The following is a 26159-nucleotide window of genomic DNA, read 5'->3' on the forward strand; positions in this document are numbered from 1 at the left end:
ATATATTAGATTTTGTGTGCTTGACAAAAGCCAAAAATTAAAGAAAACAAAAAGCATGTTTTATATATTCCTCCGGTATACATTAACTTTCGTGCGAGCAAATCAGAATAATTGAGCTTCATTATTACATGTACAAAAGCTTGGAATCAAATAATTTCAGAAAAGCGATGTATGGTTTCAACCAATCACGTATTTCCTTTCCTCACACGCCCACGACAGCTAGCCCCGCCCTCCGCGTGTCACACACAACGGTGCTGCCTTCACTTACCCTCAAAACAATTTGAGTGGCAACAAATTGAAGTCTTGTTTTATTTGTGTATTTGTTTTATTCAAAACTATTATATTTAATAGGCTAAATTAAGTATAGTTGCTTATCTTCACTCACTGAAAATGTAGATTACGAGGCAATGTTTTAATCGGTTTCACAGATACTTGGCACACAAACTATTTGTGAAATACATTTAGCGTCACATTGTTGTTGCCGTACAAAGCTTGTCTGGTCCTTAAATGGGATCGAATTGATGAGACATTACTATCCTTTTTTTCATCCATGACATATCGTGTGCCTCTCATTAAATTTGTCAGAAAATTGCAATTTACGACACTGTTCAGAGCACATTAAGGCATCCGAGGTCCACCCGGTGAGTGCTGTGATATTTAGAGGTCATACATTTTCAAAAATCAAAGTAATTGAACCAGGTACGTTTTGGACCTGACCGTATTTATTTCTCTTAATATTTTCTATTACAACCCGTTCAAGTTGACATATTTTCCTTCGTGAAATATGTCCTTCCAACGGTAATTAAAGTGCTAGCATCATGGTTTTAGCTTTTAAACCAAGCAGCTAACTGGCCCAGTATCGCTTGGAAATAATGGTTTTTGTTTACATAAATGGGGTCTGTTCTATCGTACGATCTGTGATGACTAACATGGTTTGGATTCAATTTGATTTTATCCTCCTGACGAATTGTTTTAGTGTACTACAGCGTGGATTCTGTTGAACTGCCATGCTAGAAGGCTACATTGCTCTAGCATCTCGTGCCTCCCTACATCTGTCACCGGGTGTGTCGTGATTTTGTTCGGTTTCTTTCCCAGTTTCCCGTTTTTGTTTTTTTGCAGAACGAAAAACTTCTACTTTTTTGTATTTGTGGCCTTTTATCCACGGGATCAGTGTTGCTTTTGCCTCTATAGTGAAATGACTGCTGTTTAAACCACAATTATAGCCTTACTATATTATGGTTGGACATCTGTTTTGTAATTCTTCAGCTGGATCTGTGTGAATTAAAAAGTAGAGGTCATTTATGGTTTAAATTACCTCTACCATAAATGACATCATTTATGATGACATTTATGGTTTAAACAAATATTTCATTTCAAATCTTCAATTACAAATATATCTATAATTTTTTCTCTGGTGTATAAATATTAGCCATGTAAAGACTAGAAAAACTCCAAAACCCAAACTCAGTTTTTTTTTGTTGTTTTTTTTTACCAATTAGGTCTGGAAATGACAACAAGTAAATAAATGCTGATCCAAATTTGATCCCTTGCAGATAAATTAGTCTTTAAAAAAAAGGTTAAAACATCTGGAACAAATGTTGTTTTTATCTTATCATAGCTCATCTTGCCACCAGGCAATGAAGGTTGCCAGGTGGCAACATTTATGCAGCTGTCTTCAAATATGCAAAATTTGTTCTTAAAGATGTCAATTAGACTAATCTACCCATATAAAATATATGAAAATACTTACACCATATTCTTGGTTAAAATCTACCAGCTTTTTTTTTTTTTTTGTCCAGCTACAAAAATCAGAAAAAGTTGACGGGTCTGGATGTCAATATGAAAGAAAAACTTCCAAAATTCAAGCACTTTTGAAGCTTTGGTTAAACACATGTTTGTGGTTGTGCATTTTCAAGAATTTCAAGAACACTAAATGAAAAGTGATCAAAAGGTCTGCTTGGTTGTACTGTCAAAATGTTTTCACCAGGCATTGTTTCACCTTTGTGTAATGCTGGGAAAAAACGGAGCTTTGCAGGGTAGAAACAAGCACTTAAACAGTGTTGCTGAAGTTTATATAATATCAATCTTACCTCTGCAGCTGTACTGCAAATACAGTACAGCATTAACAATCGTCAAAATTTGTCCAACGCTCTCATGTCCTTGTTCTGTGACTGAACAAATGAACTTGTGATTATAAAATTACTGATCTGGTTGTGATAGGCCTAAAAGCTAATCTGTTAGCTGTTTTCAAAAGATGTCGATAATTTGAATTTCTGCTTCTGATCAGAGAAAGTCCAGGATGTCTGAAGAGTTGTCGCTCGACATAAACATCAAGGAGCCGAGATGGGACCAGGGGACCTTCATGGGACGCGCCAAACACTTCTTCATGGTCACAGATCCCAGGAATGTCCTGCTGTCCTCTGAGTCGCTGGAAGAAGCCAGAGTAATCGTAGAGAACTACAGGTGAGGTGTTGGGAAATGGAGTCAGAAGTGGTCAGGTAAATGAGGCATGAACTGGATCTAGCTTTCCCCTGGTCTTCCTGTATGGAAGATTGAGTGTATTTTACAATGGTGGAGAATATAAGTTATAACACTTATGACTTTAACACAACATGCTCTTTTGGTATTTTTCAGAGCTGGAACTGTGACTCCTGGCCTGACCGAGGATGAACTTTGGAGAGCCAAGTACATTTACGACTCCGCTTTCCATCCCGACACTGGAGAGAAGATGTTTGTGATTGGTCGGATGTCTGCTCAGGTGCCAATGAACATGTCCATCACAGGCTGCATGCTCACCTTCTACAGGTACAGCAGAGCTTCTGGCACAGAGATCACCGATTACAACCTATCCCCCTCAAAAGTTCATTTGACAAAATAATATCTGAAAGAGGAAAAAAAAAAACAAAAAAAAAACAGGAAGCTTTGACATTGGATACAGCAGTGCCTATAAATAGAACGTTTAATCTGTATGCAGTGAAAATCCTCTTAAAAGAATCAAAAAAGCCACCCTCACATCTGAATACTGATAACTGACTGAGTTGATGGCTTTTTCTTGATACGACAGCAACAATTAAACGTTGTCCAAAAAAAGAATGACTGGTCACAAATGAGTTCCAAAATTATTTTATCTAATGCAAAGTGATGTAAAAAAAAATCTACAGCCCTGTAAACCACATTTATTTATTTATATTCCATTGTTTGCCGATTGCTAAATGTTGTATTGTTACTGATACATTCATGCTGTGCCACTGTTTGTAATTCACCACTAGAGGACAGCAGTATTTCACTGTTTACTTTTCATATATGCAGTTTGGACTCACTTAATCTTAAATGTAGTTGGACAAATTAATGCTATGAGCAACAAAACCTTCATTTTTACTCTTCTTTATTGAGCACTAAGGTTTAATGATTGCCTAAAATCATTAGTACGACTTTAAAAACGGCTTCTGTTTTTAAAACTCTCTTCGCTGCTGTTTCTGGACAATCATGGCTCCTTCTGTCTTTGGTTCGCTTGAGGTAAAATTCCAATTGGTCATTGTGACGTCTGGTGGTAAAGAGGCAAAATCTTTTGCTTTCTTCATTCTTAGCACATACCTGTTTACTGCAAGCATCACAAATGAGATCACAAGCAGGAATTTGAGTTTTTGAAGTTTCTGTTGACACAGTCATCCATGGCTTCCTCTGCACACACGTCAGCTCTGTTCATATGACTGTCTTTGTGTTTGACCGGGTAAGGATAACGCCTCAAATTATAAAGCACATGTTAAAGGCCTGGGTTCTGATTTACAGCAAATTTGATGGTATTATGCTGACTTGGTGCTTGGTGTGCATTAGAGCATTTTTGTTTGCTGCTCTGATTACTCGACATTATTAACCGCTTGTATATATCATCAAATCCTCAACTTTATGTGAAACCACTTGAACCCCTTCCTGTTTCCCTTCAAACAAGCACTGCTGCCTGCGTGCTAAATGATGTGTTTGCACAATTAAAGTAGCGGGTTTGTGCATTTCATGTTGGGTGCAATGTAAACATATAGGAGGTGTTATTATGTCAATGTTGTTGTGATTGATGTCTGCTGTGATTGCAGAAGCATAAAGAATGACAACGTGGTGTCGATACTCTACTCTATTCTGTTCTGATGAAAAATCTTAAGTTTGATTGAAAATGTGTCTTTGTTATGCAGTTTCACTGAAATTTTGCGATTTGTACTGCGAATGCATAATGTCTGCAGACATGTTAGAAATACTTTAATGGGTTTCTTTAGGTGAAACTTATTCTAAGTTTTAATGTCACATCAAGTAGTTTGTGCTCATACTTTTTTTTTTGGCTGCCATGTTCATATTTGAAAGAAAAAAAAATAGATGAGGGTGAATCGTCACTTCCTCTAACAGACAGCGGCTGTTCTCTTGTGTTTTTTCAGGACTACTCCAGCAGTTGTGTTCTGGCAGTGGGTTAACCAGTCCTTCAACGCCGTCGTCAACTACACCAACCGCAGTGGAGACGCTCCCATCACCATGAAGTAGGGAGGACCTCTCTCTTCTCCTCCCATGTAGATCATTGATTTCCTCCCCTCTAAGTTATTGTCTGTAAGGAGGATGTGGGAGCTGATGTTCTCCGCCTTGCAGTGGTATTATGTTCCACAGTTGAGCATGTTTCAGATTCATGTCACCATGACCCCCATGCTGGCATCCGTTACTGACTGGCCTCTTGCGTCAGGTTAGCCCGCAGCTGGCTAACCACTTTGCTGTGTTCTAAAACATACAGACAGCTCATGCATTTGGCTGCAGAAATGCATCAAACATATGCAGTCAGGAAGAGCATGAAGCAGAAATATTGTGCTTTTTTTTCTCTCACTTTTTGTGCATCTTTAACTGCATTCTCCGAGCTTGCATTTAACTTTTAGTACAACGTATTTTCCGCATATCGTGTCTTTGTGCTGTGGTCTTCAGCTACTTTAAACTTGTGGTAGTTGCGAAAAATGTGGTTGGTGTATTAACTTCATGTTCCTCTGTGCAGCCAGCTTGGCGCCGCCTACGTCAGTGCCACTACAGGAGCTGTGGTCACCGCGCTCGGACTCAAGTCTCTAGCTACGGTAATTCTTCTGGTTCACATGAATAATTAAAGTAAATCCAAAAGATGCGGATCCACAATGTGATGGCGGTCTGTGCTCCTGTCCCTGCAGCGTCTCCCCCCAATCGTCAGTCGGTTTGTCCCTTTTGCTGCTGTGGCTGCTGCCAACTGTATTAATATTCCCTTCATGAGACAGAGGTGAGATTGCTAGGGTACTGATTAGCGAGCACTTCCTGTTTCACTTAGAAGGGACTTTAAGGGACTTTTCAGATTCGATTCAGCCGGTTTTACGTTGTCCCTCTGTCAGGGAGCTGAAGTATGGGATCCCGGTGATGGATGAGAATGGAAACCGGTTAGGAGAATCTGCCAACGCTGCCAAACAAGCCATCGTTCAGGTGGTTGTGTCCAGGATTGGCATGGCGGTGCCTGCAATGGGTAACTTAACCTTGTACCTCATGAATGAATGCGTACAAAAGATTTGCACCTGTAGATGTAGGGGAAGGTCGTCCAACAAAGAGTTGATACAAGTAACTGTCATTTTTCCTTCATCTCATTGCTTTAGATGTTGGTCAAACAAAAAAAAAAACAAAAAAAAAAAAAGAATGTTCTTGGCGCATTAATGTTTTTGCCCAGGAATGTCAACATAGCTGTTTTGCCAGAGTTTCGCAAGTGCATGCAGACAAAATAAAAGCAGCTGAGGCCATTCTTCGTTAGATAAGATTAATCTGAACGAATGCTGTGTACAGAAGATTACTTTGATCTGATCAGATGAATATTTAACTCCCAACTATGTTGGGAGATAAAAGAATGCCAGTCCCTGAAGTGGCTCATTTTCTTTTTTACTTTTCTTGCTTATTGGACCGAAACAACCTTGACTCATTTTTATAATTTTTTTTTCTTTTCTCACAGCCATTCCTCCTGTTATAATGAACGCTCTGGAGAAGAAAGCCTTCATGAAGGTAGGCGGCTAGGCGCACAACATTCTTCAGTCCAAATGAAATAGGAGTGAGGGGGCGGGGGTTTCATCGACACAAACGTGTTTCGCAGTTTTATGGCAGGACTTTATGTTATTAGATTATTTGTAGATTTTCATTGATTTGACACAGAGATTTATCAGGTTAAAAACCTTAACTGGTTTAGAGAGAGGAGTTTTCCTATTGTTTTTTTTAATCATAAAGGTCAAAGGTTAACCTGGAGTGAATAATGCTTCAGGGAGCCCAGGGCTTCTAGTTAGACTGCAGATGAATGGCAAAAAGTTATTTGACTCCTTGTAGCGATCCTATGGGAAATTTTGGGAATTTTCAAGGATTCTCAACTAGAAGAGTCAACAATAATAAATGTCAACTCCTTTCATACAAAGATGCATTTGCTAAAATAAAAAAAGTTGTTGGAACATTTAAAATTCTTTAAATATTCCATCAGAATACAGTACCAATAACATAAAGGAGGTTGAACACACAAGACCCAACATTTGCATCACGGTTGACGATGATGACATCATAATAGATAAACATCAAATTTGGTGTAAATCTGCCTAATTTTGCTACTTTTGTTTTTTACTAATTTTCTTGTAGCGTTTCCCAGTTCTAAATGCTCCTGTCCAAGTGGGGCTCGTCGGTCTGTGGTGAGTAAGATAAGCTTATATTCTCCAAACGTGCTTTAAAATTGCAACTTAAAAAAAATAATAATAATCCCTTTCTGTTCTTCTTTCCAGTCTGGTGTTTGCAACGCCGCTCTGCTGCGCCCTGTTCCCTCAGAAAAGGTACATCCAGCAACTTCCTTGGTGCCGCTGCGCTGGTAGAGAAGTGTTGTCTAATGTGGGCCGACTTCAGCGTAATGGTTAACCGTATCTCTGCAGCTCCATGAGCGTGAGCGGACTGGAGGCAGATCTGCAGGAGAAGATACGGCAGCTAAGTCCAGACACCACCACCGTCTACTTCAACAAGGGCCTGTAGGCACATGAGCAGGATACATGCAAACACACACAGACACATGTGTGTTATCAATGTGTGTCGTCATGGGCATGGGTGAGAGTAAAAAAAAACAAAACATTTATTTATGCTTTTGCAGTCATTTTTATTTTTGGTATATATTCGTTTTTTGTGTTTTTATTTCGTCTTCCTCTTGATGGATAACACAGGAAGCTGATAATCACTGACTGGCGGTTTACTTCATGTTATTTTTAATGTCCTACTAGAATATTCTAATGAAGGTTTTTCCTGTTAGTTGTGTTTCCTGAATATAACGTTGCCTTGTGTGTTACCTTTGTTTTGACCAGGGTTTCCAACCTGCGGCTTTATAAACCTTCCCAATTGACTCTTAATATCTTGAAAAACATAGAATTCAACTGTGGTTTAAATCTAAACGTGATACAAAGTAACACTTTCACCTTGTTTCTGTGTTTTCTTGTCAAATTTGCACAAAATCTCTATAATATAACAACTAATAGTACAAAGATTTTTTTTTTTTTTTTGCATTAGGCCGTAACCTGGTGTGTTTTCCCTTAGTTATTCATCTATCAATTTTTTATACACCCTTGGAGACAATTTAGAGAAACCAATTAACCTGACAGTCATGTTTTTGGACTGTGGGAGGAAGCTGGAGTACCCAGAGAAAACCCACGCATACACAGGGAGAACATGCAAACTTCATGCAGAAAGACCGGGGCCGGGAATCGAACCCAGAACCTTCTTGCTGCAAATAGTGGGAATAGGACTGCAAATAATTATTTTATTAATCGATTATTCTATCAATTACTCTGACAATCGGATAAAATAATTGGCAGGCACCTCCTGCAGATTTTTTTATGTCTAATATTGTATGGAATACAATACTAGAAATACATAAAAATATATAAATAATTAAATTCCCCTTTAAATAAGAAAATCAATTCAATGTAAGCTAGATCATTTGTTGCCAAAGATTAATCTGCAGTTAAAAAATATATACTTCTAGCATCAACATGTAAAAACCTTGACTTGGTCTCATTACATTTTAGGGCTGATGTGTTGATTGTGAACTATCTGATTAATAATTGGATAGAAAAGGGTTTTATTAGGAGATTTATTTTTTATTTTATTTTTTTACAGTATTTGAACTGGGTAAAGCTAAAACATTGCCACTTGAGGAGTTTTGGTTAGACAAGGGAAATGTAAATTGTACAGGTTTGGCTTAATTACTGCTGTGGGTATTTTGTTCTTTTGGCATACGGCATGTTTTAGAGTCTGTATGCTCCAGTTAACAATTAGCCAATTACTAAAATAGTTGGCAATTTTTTCAATAATCAATTTATCACAATTAATCTGATCCATCGTTTCAGCCCTAAGTGGGTATTTGTAAAGTTTATCAGTTTTTGAATGGTCATGCAGGTTTTGCGGATCAGGACAACTAATTTAAGAGCAGCTAAGTGATAAATGATAAAAAAAAAATTGAAAGGTTTTATTGGCTCTAGTGGCCTTTATCTGATAGTGTATAGGAAAGTTGGTAATGAGAGAAAGGGCAGGGGTCACCAGACCGGGAATTGAACCTGCAACGGCTGTGTCGAGGTCTAAGGCCTCCATGCGTGGGTTGTGCTTAACCCCTGCACCAATACAGCACACCCCAAATGGTAACGGATTTGTAAAGGTTTCTAACCCCTAGTTTTGACACATAAGCTACGTGGTGTAAAATGTTTGCTTCTGTTTTTTGCTAAAAATAATCTCCAGATGCGAGTTCCTGTTTTCTGTATCACACAGCCTCTCATTAACAAGAGCAGCTCCCTTCAACCGTCCTTCAAGTGTACTTAAACCTTTAGGTACATGTGCTTCAGAAAACGTTTAGAGGACATAGATGAGTGGAATCTAATGAGTGTAGTTTATATTACTCTACAGAAGCCCCACAGTTTTTTTTTTTTTTTTTTAACATTGCGTTGGTTAGTGGTTGTGCCGTTATTGACACGTCGCTCACAGGAAGGAAGCAAAAACTGCACTTATCTCACTTCAAAATCCACATCTTGCTTTGATGCGTATATTAAATGCAGATAACCGTTGCCGACATCTAGGCGCCTGAAATCTTCTCCCTCCCCTTCATTTAAATTAGAAATATAGTTTAAAGGTTTTTTTTTTTTTTGCTGTTTTGAGAACTTTGCTTACAACCATTGAGACCCAGTTCTACCAAAAGAAATTAGTAAATGTTGCAACAAATTTTAAAGTACAAACGTTAGGTGCGCAGTGAGCTTCGATAATTGCTTTGAGCATCTTATGTCATTCAATGAGGTCACCAAACACACAACTAGCTATTCAGCTGTGTGATGATTACATAGTGATAGTGGTGTATGTGAGGGTATACAAGTCGTCATAGTGTTTGTCGTAAATAGATTGAAACTAATATATATTTTCAGAATACTTATGTAAGATACGGAGCACAGATATATGCACTGGAGAATAAGGTCAGCTGCTAGTTTACAAGAGATTGCTGCATACGGAGCGCTAATGAGTGACTCTGTTTGGATTCATCTTCTGAGGAAACTCACTACTTACAATTTACCAGCAATCATTTAACACTTGCGCAGTGAGATGCTTTGTATGCTCCTGTTTAAAAGTATAAATATATATACATATATAAGTATATATATACATATGTAGTGACAGTAAGACTGTACAGGCTATGTTTGCAGTGAGGTTTGTGATTGTGCAATTACCCATTTATTGTAAACCAATATAAAAGGTGAAGGGACTCTGGCAACTGCACTAATGTGTTCCTACTCACAAACCTACAGGTGTTATTGTCGAGTTAATGCATAGTAGAAGCACAGAAACGATTCATTTTCCATGGATTACAGCATCAGTCCAGTGTAGTATGGAAGAGGTCAGCTTTAGCTGCTGAGGTTTTGAGGAATCAAACAAAATGTGACTGAGTGGTATTTAAAGCGTGCATTCTTATTTTGGCTACATGGGCAGGCGTCACTTCCTTTAGGAAAATAAAATCAGTATCTACAAGAAACTAGGCTGAAGCAGGAAGTGCTCTAATGATTCCAGCCGTGCAGCAACACCAGCAGATGACGTGCCTCTCCGCTCTAGAGGTTTCTAACATTGCCTTTAGTTCAAGGAGTAGTTAAAGACGATGAATATTTCCTGCTACGTTGTTGCATGGTGGCTCTTAAAGCTAACAGTACACTGACTAATACAATGAATGGCCTTAACTTTACATCTCAAAACCGTGGATGTCCTTGCTGCTCGTTGACTTTTTTCTTCCACTCAACTTTCTCTTAATATGCTTTGATACAACACTCTGAACATCCAGTTTCATCAGCACTTCTGTTTTATGGTTTATCCTCGTTGTGGTGCGTCTGAGTGGTGTCGACCACAACGCGTACATTTCTGTGCTTAAAGTCCTTCTGTGTTGCTCGGCTTTTATTAGAAACTGAATTTTGGGTTTGCATTCACTCATAATAGCCAACTTGATGCACATCACTCTGAATTGATATCATTTTTCCAGAGTTTTTTTTTTACTGAATTACAGAAACTGATATAAATGATATTCTAATGTATGGAGATGCATCACTAGGTAATTGTTTGCATATTCTGGGAATTTAATGGTTCTTGGCACTCAAAAGTCACCAGAATGTATTGATTTAAAAAAAAAAAAATTTATTTGAGGTTATCATGTAAAATTTAGCAGATTCTGTGCGTTTTAATGTAATTATAACATGCTTCGTCCATGACTACAGACAGCGCTACCTTTGAGTCTCTTCCCTTTTAAATGCTTGAATCAAACACATGATTGTGAAGGTGGGAGACGGGCCAGCAGTGGTCTGTGATAAAAGTTTGTTGCTGCAGCAGTGTGGATGTGTTGCTGCGTGTCGTTTTCCTATTGAGGGTGATGCTGCACTATATTATAGCCTTTGCTGTGCTACCTTCTGGACCTGAGTGCATTTCTGTTGCTCTTTAAAACCCGCTTTTTACAGCGTGCATTGAATGTGCTTTTTATGTTTATTGAACGACGATCGTGAGGCGGCTAAACAATAATTCTCCAAACTTTGACTGCTCATCACCAAGGATTTTCTGCAGCTCTTAGGTTCACTAGAACAAACAGCTTGATTCATCTCAACCTTTGACTGTACCATTACAACCTGATGGATCCAAAGACAAGGTGGCTAAGAATCTCTTGATGCAGCTTTTTCTCAGCTTTATTGTGTAGACTTTCTCATGCAATGCATTTATTTGTACATGTGGCCCTCAGCCTGCACAGTGCTGCATTTTACGCCAAACTGTGTAAGAAAATCCCAAAGCACAGTCAGGAGTGCAAAGTTATTAACTAGTTATGTATAAATCCCAATATATTTTAGTTGTCATTTACTTTAACTCTCCAAAAACACTGTTGAACACTTGACACTGACCCTGATTTTCACCTCTGTTTTGCATGCTTTGACTGCTGGAAGCACAAATGTAAGGACAATCCATGTTCTTGTTACACTCCATGAATGTTATTGGTTTTCTGTTATGTACATTTAGACCTGTCAGTATTGGTGCGCAGTATTTTTCTCCCTCTGTTTTGTATTGTTCACAAATGTTTCCTTGATGTAAGATGTGTTTTACCGAGAGCAATAAAAACACGTGTTGCAGATGTTGGAACCAGAGTGAACGTGTAATATGTGAAAGCAGTGTGGTGAAGGACAAGGAGCTAAAGCAAAGAGGCAAATGCAGAGTTTCTAGGCATATTTGCATTTGACTGAAAACTCCAAAGCTTTTCATCGTTTTTAATAAATCGAGATATTTTTACAGTAATCAGCATTTGCAAATGGAAACTAGAAAAGAAATGCAATGCATGCACCTAAATTCAACTTGAAAAGACTTCAGACTTGTGCGGTCTTATCAGGTCTCATCACTGATAAGGCTTGATTTTGCGAACTTGATTTATTTTTATTTTTTTTGTCAGATTGAAGATTGATATATTAACTTTATCAGTAACTGATATAACTTCTCTCAAGCCTACAGAGTCATGTAAGCAAAGCTTTACGAGCTTAGTTTAAAGTAACATATCACTGTTACTTTAAATGATTTAAAGATATGAACCGAGTTTTAAATAATCCATGCATGTTGTGTACAGAAGTTTTAATAAACCTGCACCCACAATCATAAATTCTTTAAACTAAAAGCTGTTTGTCCATCATGCATGTAAATACATCTTGTGGTTTAATCTGTTTACCCAAACGTGTGAAACGACATTAATGCATTACATGCATCTGTGGGCCGTTTTTGTGTTTGCTTTCTCTAGCGAAACACTGTGTTTGGATCTGCTCCAGGTACCAGCAGTGGTTAGATTTATTGGGTTCCTCTTTTTTTTTTTTTTTTTGTTAATTTCCCGCAAAATATTATGCACTCTCCCCATCAACAAATGTTTAAGCCACACCTTGCGCACAAAAATAAAATGCACTTTATACCATGCATAATGTTACTTTATCATTTGACTCTTGTATGCATGAGTATATTGTGTGTGTTACCTGGAGATGGAAATTAGCTGTCTTGTTTACTCCGGCATGTTTACATTTGCGCCGGTTACAAAGTCTGTTAACTTTTACATAACATTAAGTCAGGAAATGGGAACAGCTTTCTACACTGTTTTCATTCAGAGTGTGGAATAAAAACAGTCGGCAAAATATTACACCTGGCAAAAGGAATATTGGTGAGGATGTCAGAAAGTAAACCCTTTCTGAAGTTAATCATTTCAACATATCAAGAGATTTGACATTTCGGTGAAACTCGGTATGATGAACATTAACTAAGAGAAATGCATGAGCTATTTGTTACAGTTCACTAGAAGTACAAAAGAGCATATAAACAAGTTTTTTTCCCCCAGACCTTTTAAAACAGGATTTTCTATGTTGAAATATTTAAGGAAAAAAAATGAGTTCTAATGACGAATGCAGAACAAGCAAAGAAAAAAAACAAAAACAAAGATTATGATATTGCTGCAGTAAAATGAACACACAAGGGCACCTGGGGTAGAGTGATGATTTATTCATCTACAGATTGGAAGCACGTGTCCAGGTACAAACAATACACTCCTCGCTCATGCACTAAAACACACTCGTACAAGTAAAATAAAACCTCCCTGAAGCGCCTCAAACACTCCCCAGCATGATGACAGCAGCTGAACCTGGGTGTGTGTGTGTGTGTGTGTGAAGGGGGCATCAAACCTGCTCCTCTCTGCACTGAGTTTAAAGTCAGGTTGTCATTATTTCACACACACACACAGACCAGACACTGCCATCTCCAATGACCGAGGATGTTCCAGGTGCTGGACGAGGACGGACTAGTTAAGCTTTAACGTGTTAAAGACATGACAAATGTACCAGTTACATATGACAGACTGATAATTCAACATCACACTTCAATATGACATCAAGCCTTTGGATTGAAATGAGTAGTTTGGATCTTTTTCGAGCGATGCTTCGTTTTATAATCGCTCTACCTGAATCTTAATGTATCCGACAGATTATAATTAGAAAAAAAAAAACATATCTGTAGTAAACATTCATTCTGTCCTGTGCTTAAAGATTCAATTTCATATCCAACAGCAAATTACTTGGAGGTATATATTGCCATATTAGTCAACGTAAACCACAACTCAAAGTAAAATTATTTGTTCATTTTAGCTACGATCTAAATCAAAGTTCTATTTCGCCGGAACAATTTTCTGCGCAGCCTTCAGGACGTCCGCTATGTCCACCTTGTCGCCAAACTGCTTCTCTTTGTGCTCCAGGAGGATTCCCTGCAAAACACCAAACATGGTTCAGAAGAAGGGTTTGTTTTTTTGTTTTTTAAGCCGTGTGATAATAATCACACAGCTTCAGGTGTCGGACAGATTACCTGATCTCCTGGTCCGATGACAAACACTCCTCCCAGGATGAAGCCCTCGCCGTGCATGTTACCTTGGTAACCGGACCTCCAGGCCCTAATAAAGTTCTGCCACACCCCAAGGCGGATGAAGCCTAGCCCTCCCATCTTTCTCTGCAGTGGTCCATAGAAATGTTTCTACAATCAAATTGAGTTCTGGTTAGCGCCTTGAAAAGAATTCATGCAACATTTCATCACCTTTCAACCTCAAGCTTCACCTTTCACCATGACACAGACCCTAAACATTCAGCCAGAGCTACAGTAGAAACTCTCCTAATATGATGTTAATCTTGGGAATATTTATCAAAAGTTATATTGTCGTACTGTGCTCAGGTAGGTATAAATTCTGTTGCGCGAGAGGCTGTACAGTCAAAACATTAAGATTCCAGCTGCTAACCATCTCATCTACGTAGATGTCCCCGGCGAAGTGCGGTCTGAAGTCCTGGATCTCTGAGCCGACGTTCTCTTTCACCACGGCAACCAGAGGGACCCCGAGCTCTTCCAGCTGGGGCTTCAGAGAGGACAGCTCAGAGGCCTCCTACGGATAGAGGAACATGAACTCATGAGGGGAATTTAAACGATTAATCTATGCAAGCATTCAAACGTCAAGTCTGACGCTACCTCTCTGCACAAAAATCATCCAGGCCGCCGTACGGCCATGACCACCGCTCCGTTCTTCTCCCACAGGCTCTTCGCTTTTATAACCTTTCCATCTACAGTCAGAAATAAAAGACTCTTTACCTCAGTCTTACATCTTAGTCTACATGGATATATTGAATATGCGTGGGCTAGAGGAAAAAAAATGAACTAGAAACAAATAAAGGAGGCTAATGGTTTTGTTAAAAATTTAAAGCTAATGTTTCATCTTTCCATCCTGAGCACAAAAAAAATGTTCAAATACGTCATTAGACCCCCAAAGTTCCTCTGCGTTTATGTCAACTTTTATATTCACACTTATGACTGCATATTGTAGTGATTATTAAAACACGTTAATGTCATGTTAAAATGACACAACCCCAGTAGATTGCAAACATAAAACCTTTAACAACTACACAGCTGATTCTGCTGCTGACTGAAACCTAAACGTCTTTCTGACTGGCTCAACGATGGATTTGCATCATCACCTTTTATGAGACATCAGCCTACCGTCTGTGGTGGAACGCAGATCAGCGTCTTCGAGGTGCTCCAGCGATGCGCTGGCACCTTTAGGAAGACACATGTCAGTGTTGGCCAGGAAGATCCCAGCCAGGGCCGCTCCGACAGCGCCGATGCCCAGGGACCACATCCCCATCTCAGTCAGGAGCCCCTCCAAACCGGACACTGCAGCAAAACACGGCAAAACCATCGTGAGAGAGACAGAAGACACCTCTCCTGCTCCCTCTTAGATACGACTCAACTAACTAAAAGAGGCTGGACTTAAAAATTCTGGGGGGTTTTTTGTTGTTTTTTCTTTCCAGTTGTTTCTGTTACGTGTCCCTGCAGAGAAAATGTATCTTTTCTGAAAAGGAGAAGGTAAATCTTTCTGAGGCTGAGTGACCAACAAGATCCAGCATGCTCACTCATTGTCTTCGTCTATGTATTTTCAGAGTGTTATTGAGATCCTTCCCGCCAGCAATATCTCGTTGTGCTCTAATCTAAAGCTCACTTATGAGGTTAGGAAGCTCAGATCCTTCTGACAGTGGCTGCTGTTTGTTGAAAAACCACTTAAAGGCAGCCAACACTAAACTTTACTTTGCATGGACTGAAATGTACCCATTTTAAAATGACCTATCATATAATTATACAATTAAATGCAGATATTCGTTCTCCAGTTGCACCGGCCTAATCTGATTTTTCTTTGCAATGACTTCTTAACTAAACCAGCAGAAAGCCAGTAAGCGTAAGCACTTTTATTTTAAGGTCACCGTTCACATCACAATGATTACTACTATTAATAAAACAAAGAAATAAAAATTTGCATCAAACTAAATAACATCTGTTTCGGCTAGAACAACTCCTCCAGACTAACAAGTAGGACAACACTGGGGAATAATTAACGCCCGACAACATAACCACAGAGAACAGCTAATTGGTGCAGGAGTCAAATATGTTCTTGCCTGAGGTGATCTTGTTTGGATCAGGACTTGCTCTGGCTTCGCTTTGGTGAAACTGAGCAGTCTGGCTCTTTAGAAACTGAGGGCCGGCTGCGACGGAGCGGCTCGCCAGACGGAGGGCAGAGCAACGCAGGGGAAGCCTCCAGCTCAAAGCCGCTGAACATCTGGACAGAGCCAGCATGGTGGTAAAAGTCTGAGCCTCTTACTACACACTCACACCCTCAAGATTTCACTGGAAGACACAGAAAACAAGACTTTTTTTTTTCTAAGCAGCACAAACTGAACTAAGTCTCTACTGAGGCTCAACTTCAAGGTAAATTCATGCGATGGGGAAGAAGAAAAAGAATTTCACACCTCAGAACTTGTAAAAAAAAAACCACATGTTAACAGAATTAGCGGGGGATGTTATCTTGATGCAAGAAAAATGCAAATGTCCTCCATCTGTGCGTACGCTTCCTTTTACATTCTAACCTCATGCATCGACATGAAGTGCACAGAAAGACAAAAAAATGAGATGCTGCAATCATATCTAAAACCATGTTAGAAGAAATTATGACACAAGTCTAGCTCCTTTATCTAAACAGCTTTGACATAAGAAGCTCACTAACTTGTCTCTGCAGTCAAGGGGAGAAAAAAAAAAATCCTCTCTTACTTCTGCTTCAGCTCGTCCGGTGTGAAACGTAAAGTAACTGAAATTGCATCAAAGTCACTGGGCTTTATAGCGCAGGGGACAAAGGAGGAGAAAAGATCACCAGCCAATAGAGACGCTAGCCAACCAAAGAAGAGTTTGAAGACTTTAAAAAAAAAAGTATTTAGTGCTTACATGCATTGCATTGTCACACAACACTGAACACAGCTACACTATTCATCCTATGCCGATACACCTCCAAGATCCAAACCTGCACTAAAATGTCCTTCCACGCTAAAACCATTTATTTATTTACTTCTCAGTGGCCAACTGACTGTAATCGCCAGAGGTCAACAGAGGACAGGATCATAGAAACAAAACCAGAACATAAACCAAACCAGTTATGATGATAATAGAATATGGTCTGTCATCTTCTGGGGTTGTCCGGTGATTAAAGCTTTTTGGGAACAAATTTGTTCCCACATTAATAATATATTTACTGAAAGGATTCCATGTACGTGTGAATCCCTATATTTAGGAAACATTTCACTTGATAACTGGGCACTGGATGATAAAAAACTGCTTTTAGTTCTTCTGGTAGCAAGCAAAAAGACAATCACTAGAAAATGGCTAAAGCCCAAAGCACCCACAGTGGATGATTGGGTCAACATTGTACAGGACATTTACATTCTGSAGAAGTTATCCTYTTCTGTTCAAGGTCGAAGAGAAACTTTCTTCAAGATCTGGTCTAAATGGACAAACTATGTGAAATCAGTCATTCCTGTGGACTAAAWTCATCTATTATAYGCAAATAATGTTGTGATGGGTATTGTACCTCAGTTCAGGATTATGGTAAATTTTATTCTCTTTACTGTGTTTTTCTTCTAACRAAAAGAAAATGAGACCTGACCCCTCTCTACCCCCCACTCACTCTGATGTTCTTTGTTATTATACAAAAATCCTGGATTGGCTTGTGATTTTTTTTCTTTCTTTTTTCCCACCATTGTGGTGGACACTGGATTGTACAAAATAATTGTATCTTGCCTTTCCAAATAAAAAATTCAATTTAAAAAAAAAAAAAAARAAAAAAAAAAGAAGAATATGGTCTGTGGTTGAATAGTAGTGTGTTAGTATGCTTGGGCGAACATGCATTTCTGAGAAAAAAAAAAAAAGAACATATAAAATTAATATTTACGGTTTATGCAATAGCACAGTTTCTCTCAAAGGTTTACACAACCCTTGTTGAAATGTCAGGTCTTAGTGACACATAGTGAAAGTTAAATATGGAAATTCACCAGAGGAAATTGAAATGGAAAAAACAAATAAAAGCTTCCAATAACATATTTGCATACATGCATACATTTTTAACCAAATACTTGGTCGGAGCACCTGCTGATTCAGTTTCAGGATTCAGTCTTTTTGACTTAAAAGCCGTCATTAATTACAGTGAATGTGAAGGAGCTAAATCTGACTGACAATATGAAGGGTCACTCGAAAAGGGCCGGGACCAATGAGCAGATATCTTCACATTTTTTTGATAAAAAGAGAAGCACAGCAAGACGGGGTGAGCAAGTGTTTTTAAATCAAAATGTGGAATGCAGGTAGACTCCAAAAGATTAGATGCTGAAAATGATTCAAAAAAAGTGCTTCAATATTATGTTGACTCATGCCACAATTAATAAGCTAATAATCCTTATTCACCATGTTACTTATTCATTCATTCATTCATTTCTTCTAACAGATTTGCTTCGTAGATCAGCTTTATTTTTTATTTTACACCAAAAAACCCGAGGTTTGTTTTGTAAGCCACTAATTTATACAAGTAACATTGTCATTTAAATGCATTGTGCAATTAGATATATTAGTCTCTCTCTTCATATATATTTATGCTACAATTTATTTTGATCAAACAAATATTTTATTTTTTGTAAAGATTTCGAAATGACGTTCACGTGACAAGAACATAATCTCAAAAATAAGTACTTCAAAATCTAAGCAGTTTTTAATATCTAAGCTTTAATATCTTTATTAAAGCTTTACTTTAACCAAGCGGTTACTTTAATATTTAAGCAGTTTTTTTGTGCACACCAACATTGGGCCTGCGTATGCAGCGCAATGCAAGCTAAAAAAAAAAAAAAGCTGATAAATAACCGCTTCCTATTAGTCAATGACCTTGATACTCCGGACAAATAATCAAACCCACAGTATCAACCTAAAGGGTTAACAGAAAACTATTTAAGATACAATAATATCAAATGTTGCTACCTGTTAAGTAAGCTCGTCTCTCGGATTCCTGCACAGTAAACCTGTAACTGGTATAACAGGTTCAGTGGCGTCCATAAATTAGGACAGTGCGGCACCAGATAGACACAAACTCTTTGGTTTCATCCTGAAGTTGGGCTACAAAGTAGCCCAGAAGAAGAAAATGCAGATTTTTCAACACAGTTAACAGTAATGTTAAGTTTAGAAGTGTGTGTTACCTTAATATTGACACAATAATATGAATGACGTTTCATGAACCCTCGGCCACAGACGTTCCTTGAGTAAACAGAACCCGACCGGCGGCGCAGGCGTACTAAACGATCATCAGCACAGGCTAACTAATCGAAACAGATGGCTGGAAAAGTCGATGCGAGATGTTAACGGGGATATTTTAACAGTGACTTACAAAAGTTTCCCAGCCTATCGAACATTTTCACATTTTGTCAGATTACTACAAAATCTGATTAATTTTTTTTTCTTGGCTGAGGGCCGGGGGGATTTTAACCGATAAATATGATGCGAAAGGAAATGCATGTAATGTTGTCAGATTCGTTTGCAAATAAAATTCACTGAAAAAATGTAAATAATTGGCTTTAGGAATTTGATCTACTTTGCTACATTTATCAAGTTTTTAATATTTTTCTTACCTTATTTTGTAGCTCACCACGGCTGAGGCCCTGAAATCAGGTTTGGAGCAACACTTCCCTCTGCTGGAAGTTAAGAAGGTGAAGACGGGAAAGATCTTTGGTCTAATGTAAAACGGAGTATTCGCTTTTCCCCCCCTTACATTTATAACTATTTAATAATGACTAGTAATAGTATAATCCAAATCTTGCGATGTTCAATTTGACCAATTGTTTAGTAGGACAGACAAAAAACCTGCATCAAATTTGACCTCTGCCTTCTTGTCCAAACTTTTCCTTCCAGTGTTGACCTATATTTTCTCCATCCATCTTCCCATGTGCTCCAACTAGTTCCCTTGGCCCTATTTTATCCCTACTTAAGAAAAGCATCCTCACAACATAATGCTAATGCCAATGTGTCACTATGTTGACACATAGTGGTTCTTATTGAGGTGCATTGTTAGTTTTCCTTTGTTTGTTTTCTTCTTTTTTTGTTGTATGATGGTTTGTTTGCTGTACTTACAATCCAAAGAATCCAAAGTTTGGGACAAAAATGTGGGACAAAAAATGTGAAAAAGGTCAAAAGAGTTTGAATACTTCCATTTAGAAGGGTTTCTAAATGGAACCCAGTTACCACGTAAACACAATGTTTTCACTATTGGGTTTTCAGCTATTGATGCAGCTCAAGACATGGTTCAAATAAAATCATCCTTTATGAAGCCTCTCAGTTTTCCTTGATTCTGTTATGAGAGAATGAGTCTGCTTTCTGACCCCAAGGCCTTACATGTCCATTGCCTTGTATTATGAGTCATATCTAACTATTGGTCTAAGCCGATTTACTCATAAAAGGGTATAGGAGAAAAGCGATCCTGTCTTTATTTTAGCTGTGGCACTACAACTAAGAGAACAGATTGCTTGGCTGTTTTTCTGACTCGATTTAAAACTGTTACTTATTTATGACTATTTTTACAATCACAAACAGTGAAGATATCAGTTTTATTAGTCAAGCCATTGATAACAATAGTGTATGGTACAGCAAAGAAGGGTCAATGGTTTTGGAAGGTGTGTAAGAGGTTGAAGGTATGCTAACACTCTGCCTCCACACTGTGAATATTTTACTTTTTAGTAAAACAATAAAATTTTTCACCATATACCTTTTGTAAAATAGTCAACTGAAGTAGCTGTTTGCTATTGCTGCATAGCTCCTTTAAAGTCTGAGAAGACGACGTACTACAGGAGATTTACATTAGTAATACTTCTTTCATTCATGGCAGCTTCACTCAGGAATGTGCTGAAGGTCCAAAATGGACTGGAACAGAGATGGGACAGAGTGACACTCCTTTAGCCCAGCTGCTGTGTTCCCTCTGGCTCCTCTACATGCTAACGGTTCAACTTGTGGATCAGTTTCAAAGCATCTACTTTGAAACCCAGTAAATCACTGTTAGATTGAACTTTTAAAAAATGAGAGATTTCTGCATTTAATTAATCAAATAGTAAAAAAAAGAAGAAAGAAATTATATATACATATATTATGAAAAGGCACAGAGTGAGTATATCCTTATCACTCAGAAGCACAAATATAAACAAATATCTCACAGCCACTATTTGGACCTGATCAGCTTTGGCATTAAGCTTGTGGGAACTAACAGCCAATCACAGCAAAGGATTTGCACCCCACCTTCTGGAAATAGTTTCTGCTCAAAAGCATTGGTTAACTTATCAACTCCTTACAAAGCTATTGAAGCCAGTTAAAAACCAACCCTATTAGCTTTGAAAGAATCACCAGCTTTATGACAGTACTTGTGTCAGTTTATTTGTCTTTTGTTTGTTGTCAACTAACTACTTATATAACAAATTCCCCTCAGTCTTTCAACCTTACAGTTTACATACAGGCTTGGTGGGATTTCACTTACTCCGTTTGCTCCAGATGGGACCAGTTCGACGCCAGGCGAGCCCAGAGATGGAAGTTGTGGGGGAAAACTGAGTGTCCTTGAACTTGAGGAAAGACCAACAGGTGCTAACAACCCCTGAAGTCCCGAACCCTTATCTAGTCCTGTTCTGTCAAGTCTCAGCCTGGCCGTACTCTCATCTGACCTTTGACCCGGTTTTTGAATTGAAACTCGTCAGTGTTTATTGTGAAGCACAGAGCCACCAAAAGTATTTGCACTCCTTGAATATAAGTGATGTGAGAAAAAGAAAATACTTTAGTTTGGACAACTTTTTCTCCTGATAAATGATCTCCTTAAAAAAATGTATTTTGTATTATTTACTGAGGTTGTCCTTGTTTGATATCAACATTGTGTGATGATCTGAAGCATTTAATCAAGACAGATAATCACACAGAACAAATCCATCTGGGAGCAAAAAAAAAAAAGAAAGAAATACAATACAAGTATTGTATCAAAAATATTTCACCCCATAAATCAATATTTTTATAGCCAGCTTTGATGAAGCCATAATGTACACATTGATGTTTTTGACCATTTTTTGACAAAATAGCTCAACCTCAGTCAAACTTGATAATAAATATCTGAACAAATTTCAAGTCTTGCTGAAGATTATTTAGTTAATTTTCTCATGAACTCTGTGTCAAGGTTTGGTGGGTGGAAGTGGTGAGGAGAAACGCTGAAACCCAGGTATGGTGAAGATGATTATATGTTTAATAATATAGATGCTCGGAACAGTCCAAAACAAGCAGGCAGCACGGCAGAGCGGAAAACACAGAGGCTCAGCACCGGTAGCAACTGACTCAAAACAAAAGACTGACACGATGAGCTAAGGCCGGCACAGGACTTCACAGTTCAACTGTGCCGGCAGACTAAGACACTGACAACGACACGGATCCGATGAGGAACACAGACAACAGGTGAGACTAAATACACTGGGAGGGTAATTACAGGAACGAGACACAGCTGGGATCAGTCAACAGGGAGGACAGGACAGAGACTCACAGGGAAACAGGACTAAACACAGAAAATCTCAAAATAAGCACAGAGAAACACGGATCATGACACTGACCATTTTTCTTCATTCCATGCAAAACAAAAAGCATCCCCACAGCATGATGTTACCACTACCATGCCATTGGAGACATTTTCAGGCGATGGATTGAGCAGATGTTCAAAGGTTTTGATTTTTGCTAGATAACATAATCAACTTTTAAACTGCTCAAATTCCTTCCTGATGGTCTGCTTTTTGACTGACAGAATAATTGAATATGGTGTACTACAATGTACTCAGATCTTAGCAATAATTGTTTGAAAGTTTGTGTATTCTTTCTATGCACATGATTCTTCTCACTCCTCATATTCACATTATTCAGACTTCAATCAAGCCTGTCTGAACTCTGATATCAGTAATCTTTCAACATGACTAGAACAATCTTGCCGGAGTAAAAAAAAAAAAAAAAAAAGTCCCGTTCCCTGTCAGTCATTAACAGGTTCTTTGATGTAAATGCGTAGTCCCTATTTTAGAGGGTGTTTAATGTTTGCATACATAACCAGTGTGGCTCGTCACTGTTTTCATCCCACAGTAGCAGATTAGAGGCAGGTAAAAGCAGACTCTGACAGAGACATGCGATCCTGCGGCGCTTGCTCTCTTTAGGATCGAGCGGGAATTTCACATCTCCTCTAGTTTGATCTAGTTGAGGTTTGTTATGTTGACCCACACACAACATTGACCTCTGATTATTTGTATGGTGTTGTGCTCTTTCTGTCCTGACGCACACTTGATTGTAACAGCTGGAAAGTTACGAAATCACTACTGAAAATCTAAATATCAACATCAAGCACTTGAAGTGAGGCTCCTCAAGATTTTGTCGAATTAGTAGGTCTCACCTTGTGCATAGAATGGTACTACATGTAACATTAAGATTTGGAAATGTTTACGCAAACATTGCTAAATAAAGAAGTGTGTGTAATGTCGATCAGTTGAGTGGTTGGGTTTTGTATCTTTCATGCTCTGGACCTTTTGAAATCTGAAATATTAGTGAAACGTGTTAGTAATAATGTAGTTTGGATGAATCCCAGACATATAACTCCCTGTTAGCAGTGGAACCATTGGTTGTTTCTGCACTGAAAAAAACAACAACCTGTAGCTGTATTAGAAATTACAAATGTGCGTACCTCTGTGTAGCCTTGAATAGTTTCCTAGTTTATTTTTGCAGCATCAAAACACATATCAATAAGTAAAGGCAGCAGACTCATGATATTTAAGTTTGATTGTTAAGCCGGTAAGGTAAAAAAAAAAACTGATGCAAATAAGACTCTTTCAAATATTGCCGTTATTAGCTATGATCAATTATGTTCAAGATTTAATGTCAGATTTAATGGTACATGACTAGCATTAGCATGTAAAGGGCTAATGTTCTCTTAAGTGAGCAAACTAGTTCTCTTCTCTATGCATTGTTTATGTAAATAAAATTTAAATCACAGGTAGCTTTTATTCACAAAAATATTTTTCTTACATCTGTGGGCCCTAAAAGCCATAAAGAAAGTGTTGAATTTTATTCTTGAGAGAAAGAGAGAGAGAGAGAGAGAGAGAGAGAGAGAGAGAGAGAGAGAGAGAGAGAGAGAGAGAGAGAGAGAGAGAGAGCTATTTAAAATTCTCGTCTCATTTCACACGGCCATCCACAACTGAAATTGGAGCCAGATGATGGAAAAATAGAGAAAATCTCTGTTTATGCTAATGGTCGAGAGGGATCAGCTACGGTGCCTTGCAAAAGTCTTCAAAACTCCTTGAACTTTTTCACATTGTTACATCTACAAGCTTCAGTGTATCACTGTATTAATAGACCAACAAATAGTGGGAAATAAATTGTGAAGGAAGTTGAAGGAAAAAAGAGGATTTTTTGCATTTTTATGAAAAAATAAAATAAAATAGGTTTTATCCCCTCAGTGAATCCTTTCCTACAGTTAAAGAGAACAGTCTTTGCAGTTTACAACAAGTTTTCTTCCAGGGTTGCCCTGTATTTGTTCTTATAAATAGTGCAATTTGGTTCATCAAAGTGTGAGGATATTAGAGTTAAGTGAGCTGAGAGCAGGGCTTACATGAAGATGTTCATTTAAAAGACATTTTTTAAAACCATGCTTTCAGCACAGTAGCTAACCTAAGCTTACTTATGCATGTGGTATGCCCAATATTTTTTGTTTTTTAATTTGGAAAGATAATTATTGAGCATCATTTCAAAATGTAAATGTCAAAACCTTAAAAATTGTGTTTCAGCTCTGTTTTACGAAGTTAGCAATTATTAGTCACAGCCAGTAATTAAGTTTGGATCAAACAGTCCTACGTTATCCAGAAGCTGTTTTCTGTCCAATCCCAGCCCAAGGCTCTTGTCTTCATCTGTGACTGCAGAACACACTGAGCCATATCCTGACAGAAGATTGAATAATGAAGATGTGTCTCAGATATTTCTCTGGCTTTCAGTTGACTCAGTGCGTCTGTGTTTTTGTAGAAAACTACAAATCGTCAAAGGGTTCAGGTGAAGCACACATTTGGAGAGTCGGTCACAAGTTTAGACTGTATTTTATGTTTGCAGGTACCACCGACTAGAGATACTGCACTGCAAAAGTAATCACACTCCTTCAACTTGTTCACATTTTATTAAAAAAAAAAAAAACAAAAACACAGGACATCCTTTATTATTTGTCCATGCATTTACTAATTTCAACAGTCAGGGTACAAATTACAGCTCACATCCAGTATCTTCAATGGTTTAGTTAAAATATGTAGCCTCAGGAATGATCAAAGGTAAGAAGCATTGAAATAAAAAATCAAGAATATTAGACTACTTTATATTTACACTTATAAAAAAAATCAAAGAAGAGCTTCAGAAGTCTAACTAATGATAACTGATGATTATGTCTTGAAATTATTTATAAGTTGCTGCAACACAGAATATTTTAGATTCACGTCTCTTTGGCTTTTTTGTGTGTTTTCATCACTTTAAACCTCAACTAATTTGACCATGACCAGAAACAAGCCATGCCTGGTGCCGGTATCATGTCTCACTGCAGCCTGGTTCAACCTGGCTGTTTACAACTCTGTCCAGGAAGGATCGTTCACCCTGAAGCAGAGCAGCTAAAGCAGGTTAAAATCCACAAACACACACCGGAGCATCACGCTGAACACAAAGGGTTAACAAGCCGCTTCTGTGAGCTGAGCTGCCCACCCATCATCCACTCCCCCCTGGAGTGGACTGTACCATGGATTCACGTGACATGAATATGTGTGTGTGTGTGTGTGTGAGTGAGTGAGTGACAGAGAGTGTGTGTGCGTGTATGTGTTTGTGCGCGTCCCCCCTCGGCCGTATATATTGAACCATGTGGACTTGGACGTAGAGTTTTGCAGGACAGACCTTCTTTTGGCTGCAGGGCTTGCGACTTCCAGATCCTCGCTACTGAAGTGAAGAGAAGCTGCTTTTAAGTCCCTGTTGGAAATCAAGAGGCCTTGCAAAAATAACACTTCCTGCAGGAAAAATGAGTGATAAACTGGACGACGGCTCTTTCATGTTCACCTCAGAATCTGTAGGAGAGGGACATCCAGGTGAGTTGTTTTATTGAGTTTACACATGTAAAATCAGATTTTCTTAGTCAAAGAAAGTTT

At 38.3% G+C, this 26159-nt stretch overlaps 3 protein-coding genes across 10 annotated transcripts in view; 2 read left to right on the forward strand and 1 right to left on the reverse strand.

Annotated features, from left to right (window-relative positions):
* Nucleotides 1–537: 537 nt before the first annotated feature.
* sfxn3 (sideroflexin 3) lies at nucleotides 538–7296 on the forward strand. 3 transcript variants are annotated; one of them, XM_008429572.2, is made up of 11 exons: nucleotides 538–641; nucleotides 2288–2463; nucleotides 2635–2805; nucleotides 4422–4520; nucleotides 5018–5093; nucleotides 5184–5269; nucleotides 5379–5506; nucleotides 5981–6030; nucleotides 6646–6695; nucleotides 6786–6833; nucleotides 6930–7026. In XM_008429572.2, exons 2-11 carry the CDS (start codon nucleotides 2300–2302, stop codon nucleotides 7024–7026), a joined length of 969 nt encoding a protein of 322 aa, XP_008427794.1. In that variant the 5' UTR covers nucleotides 538–641; nucleotides 2288–2299. The 3 variants fall into 3 exon arrangements, with proteins under 3 accessions (XP_008427794.1, XP_008427793.1, XP_017164283.1); XM_008429571.2 differs by having other exon boundaries at nucleotides 598–699; XM_017308794.1 differs by lacking the exon at nucleotides 538–641 and having other exon boundaries at nucleotides 2300–2463; nucleotides 6930–7296.
* A 5752-nt stretch (nucleotides 7297–13048) lies between these two features.
* On the reverse strand, nucleotides 13049–21555 carry selenou1a (selenoprotein U 1a). Of its 5 annotated transcripts, XM_008429575.2 has the most exons (8): nucleotides 19149–19233; nucleotides 18934–19068; nucleotides 16044–16272; nucleotides 15094–15267; nucleotides 14569–14660; nucleotides 14345–14485; nucleotides 13921–14085; nucleotides 13049–13822 (listed from the first exon to the last, which is right to left on the reverse strand). In XM_008429575.2, exons 3-8 carry the CDS (start codon nucleotides 16219–16221, stop codon nucleotides 13727–13729), a joined length of 846 nt encoding a protein of 281 aa, XP_008427797.2. In that variant the 5' UTR covers nucleotides 16222–16272; nucleotides 18934–19068; nucleotides 19149–19233; the 3' UTR covers nucleotides 13049–13726. The 5 variants fall into 5 exon arrangements, with proteins under 5 accessions (XP_008427797.2, XP_017164261.1, XP_017164264.1 ...); XM_017308772.1 differs by lacking the exon at nucleotides 18934–19068 and having other exon boundaries at nucleotides 19149–19247; XM_017308775.1 differs by lacking the exon at nucleotides 16044–16272 and having other exon boundaries at nucleotides 19149–19227.
* Nucleotides 21556–25885: 4330 nt separating this feature from the next.
* mat1a (methionine adenosyltransferase 1A) overlaps nucleotides 25886–26159 on the forward strand; it is a 7306-nt gene continuing 7032 nt past the window's right edge. For both annotated transcript variants that reach the window (XM_008429578.1, XM_017309071.1), the window contains exon 1: nucleotides 25886–26099. In XM_008429578.1, coding sequence (XP_008427800.1) covers nucleotides 26033–26099 — 67 coding nt within the window. In that variant the 5' untranslated portion in view covers nucleotides 25886–26032. The remainder of the gene's footprint in view (nucleotides 26100–26159) is intronic.

This window comes from Poecilia reticulata, linkage group LG15, assembly GCF_000633615.1.
Source record: "Poecilia reticulata strain Guanapo linkage group LG15, Guppy_female_1.0+MT, whole genome shotgun sequence".
In the NCBI taxonomy this organism is placed as follows: domain Eukaryota; kingdom Metazoa; phylum Chordata; class Actinopteri; order Cyprinodontiformes; family Poeciliidae; genus Poecilia; species Poecilia reticulata.

Excerpts from the sequence above, each read along its gene's own strand:
- sfxn3 (XM_008429572.2), top strand. The coding sequence starts at position 2,300 with ATGTCTGAAGAGTTGTCGCTCGACATAAACATCAAGGAGCCGAGATGG. Across the intron at positions 4,521-5,017 it reads GACGCTCCCATCACCATGAA|CCAGCTTGGCGCCGCCTACG; the intron begins GTAGGGAGGACC and ends TCCTCTGTGCAG. Across the intron at positions 5,094-5,183 it reads GACTCAAGTCTCTAGCTACG|CGTCTCCCCCCAATCGTCAG; the intron begins GTAATTCTTCTG and ends CTGTCCCTGCAG.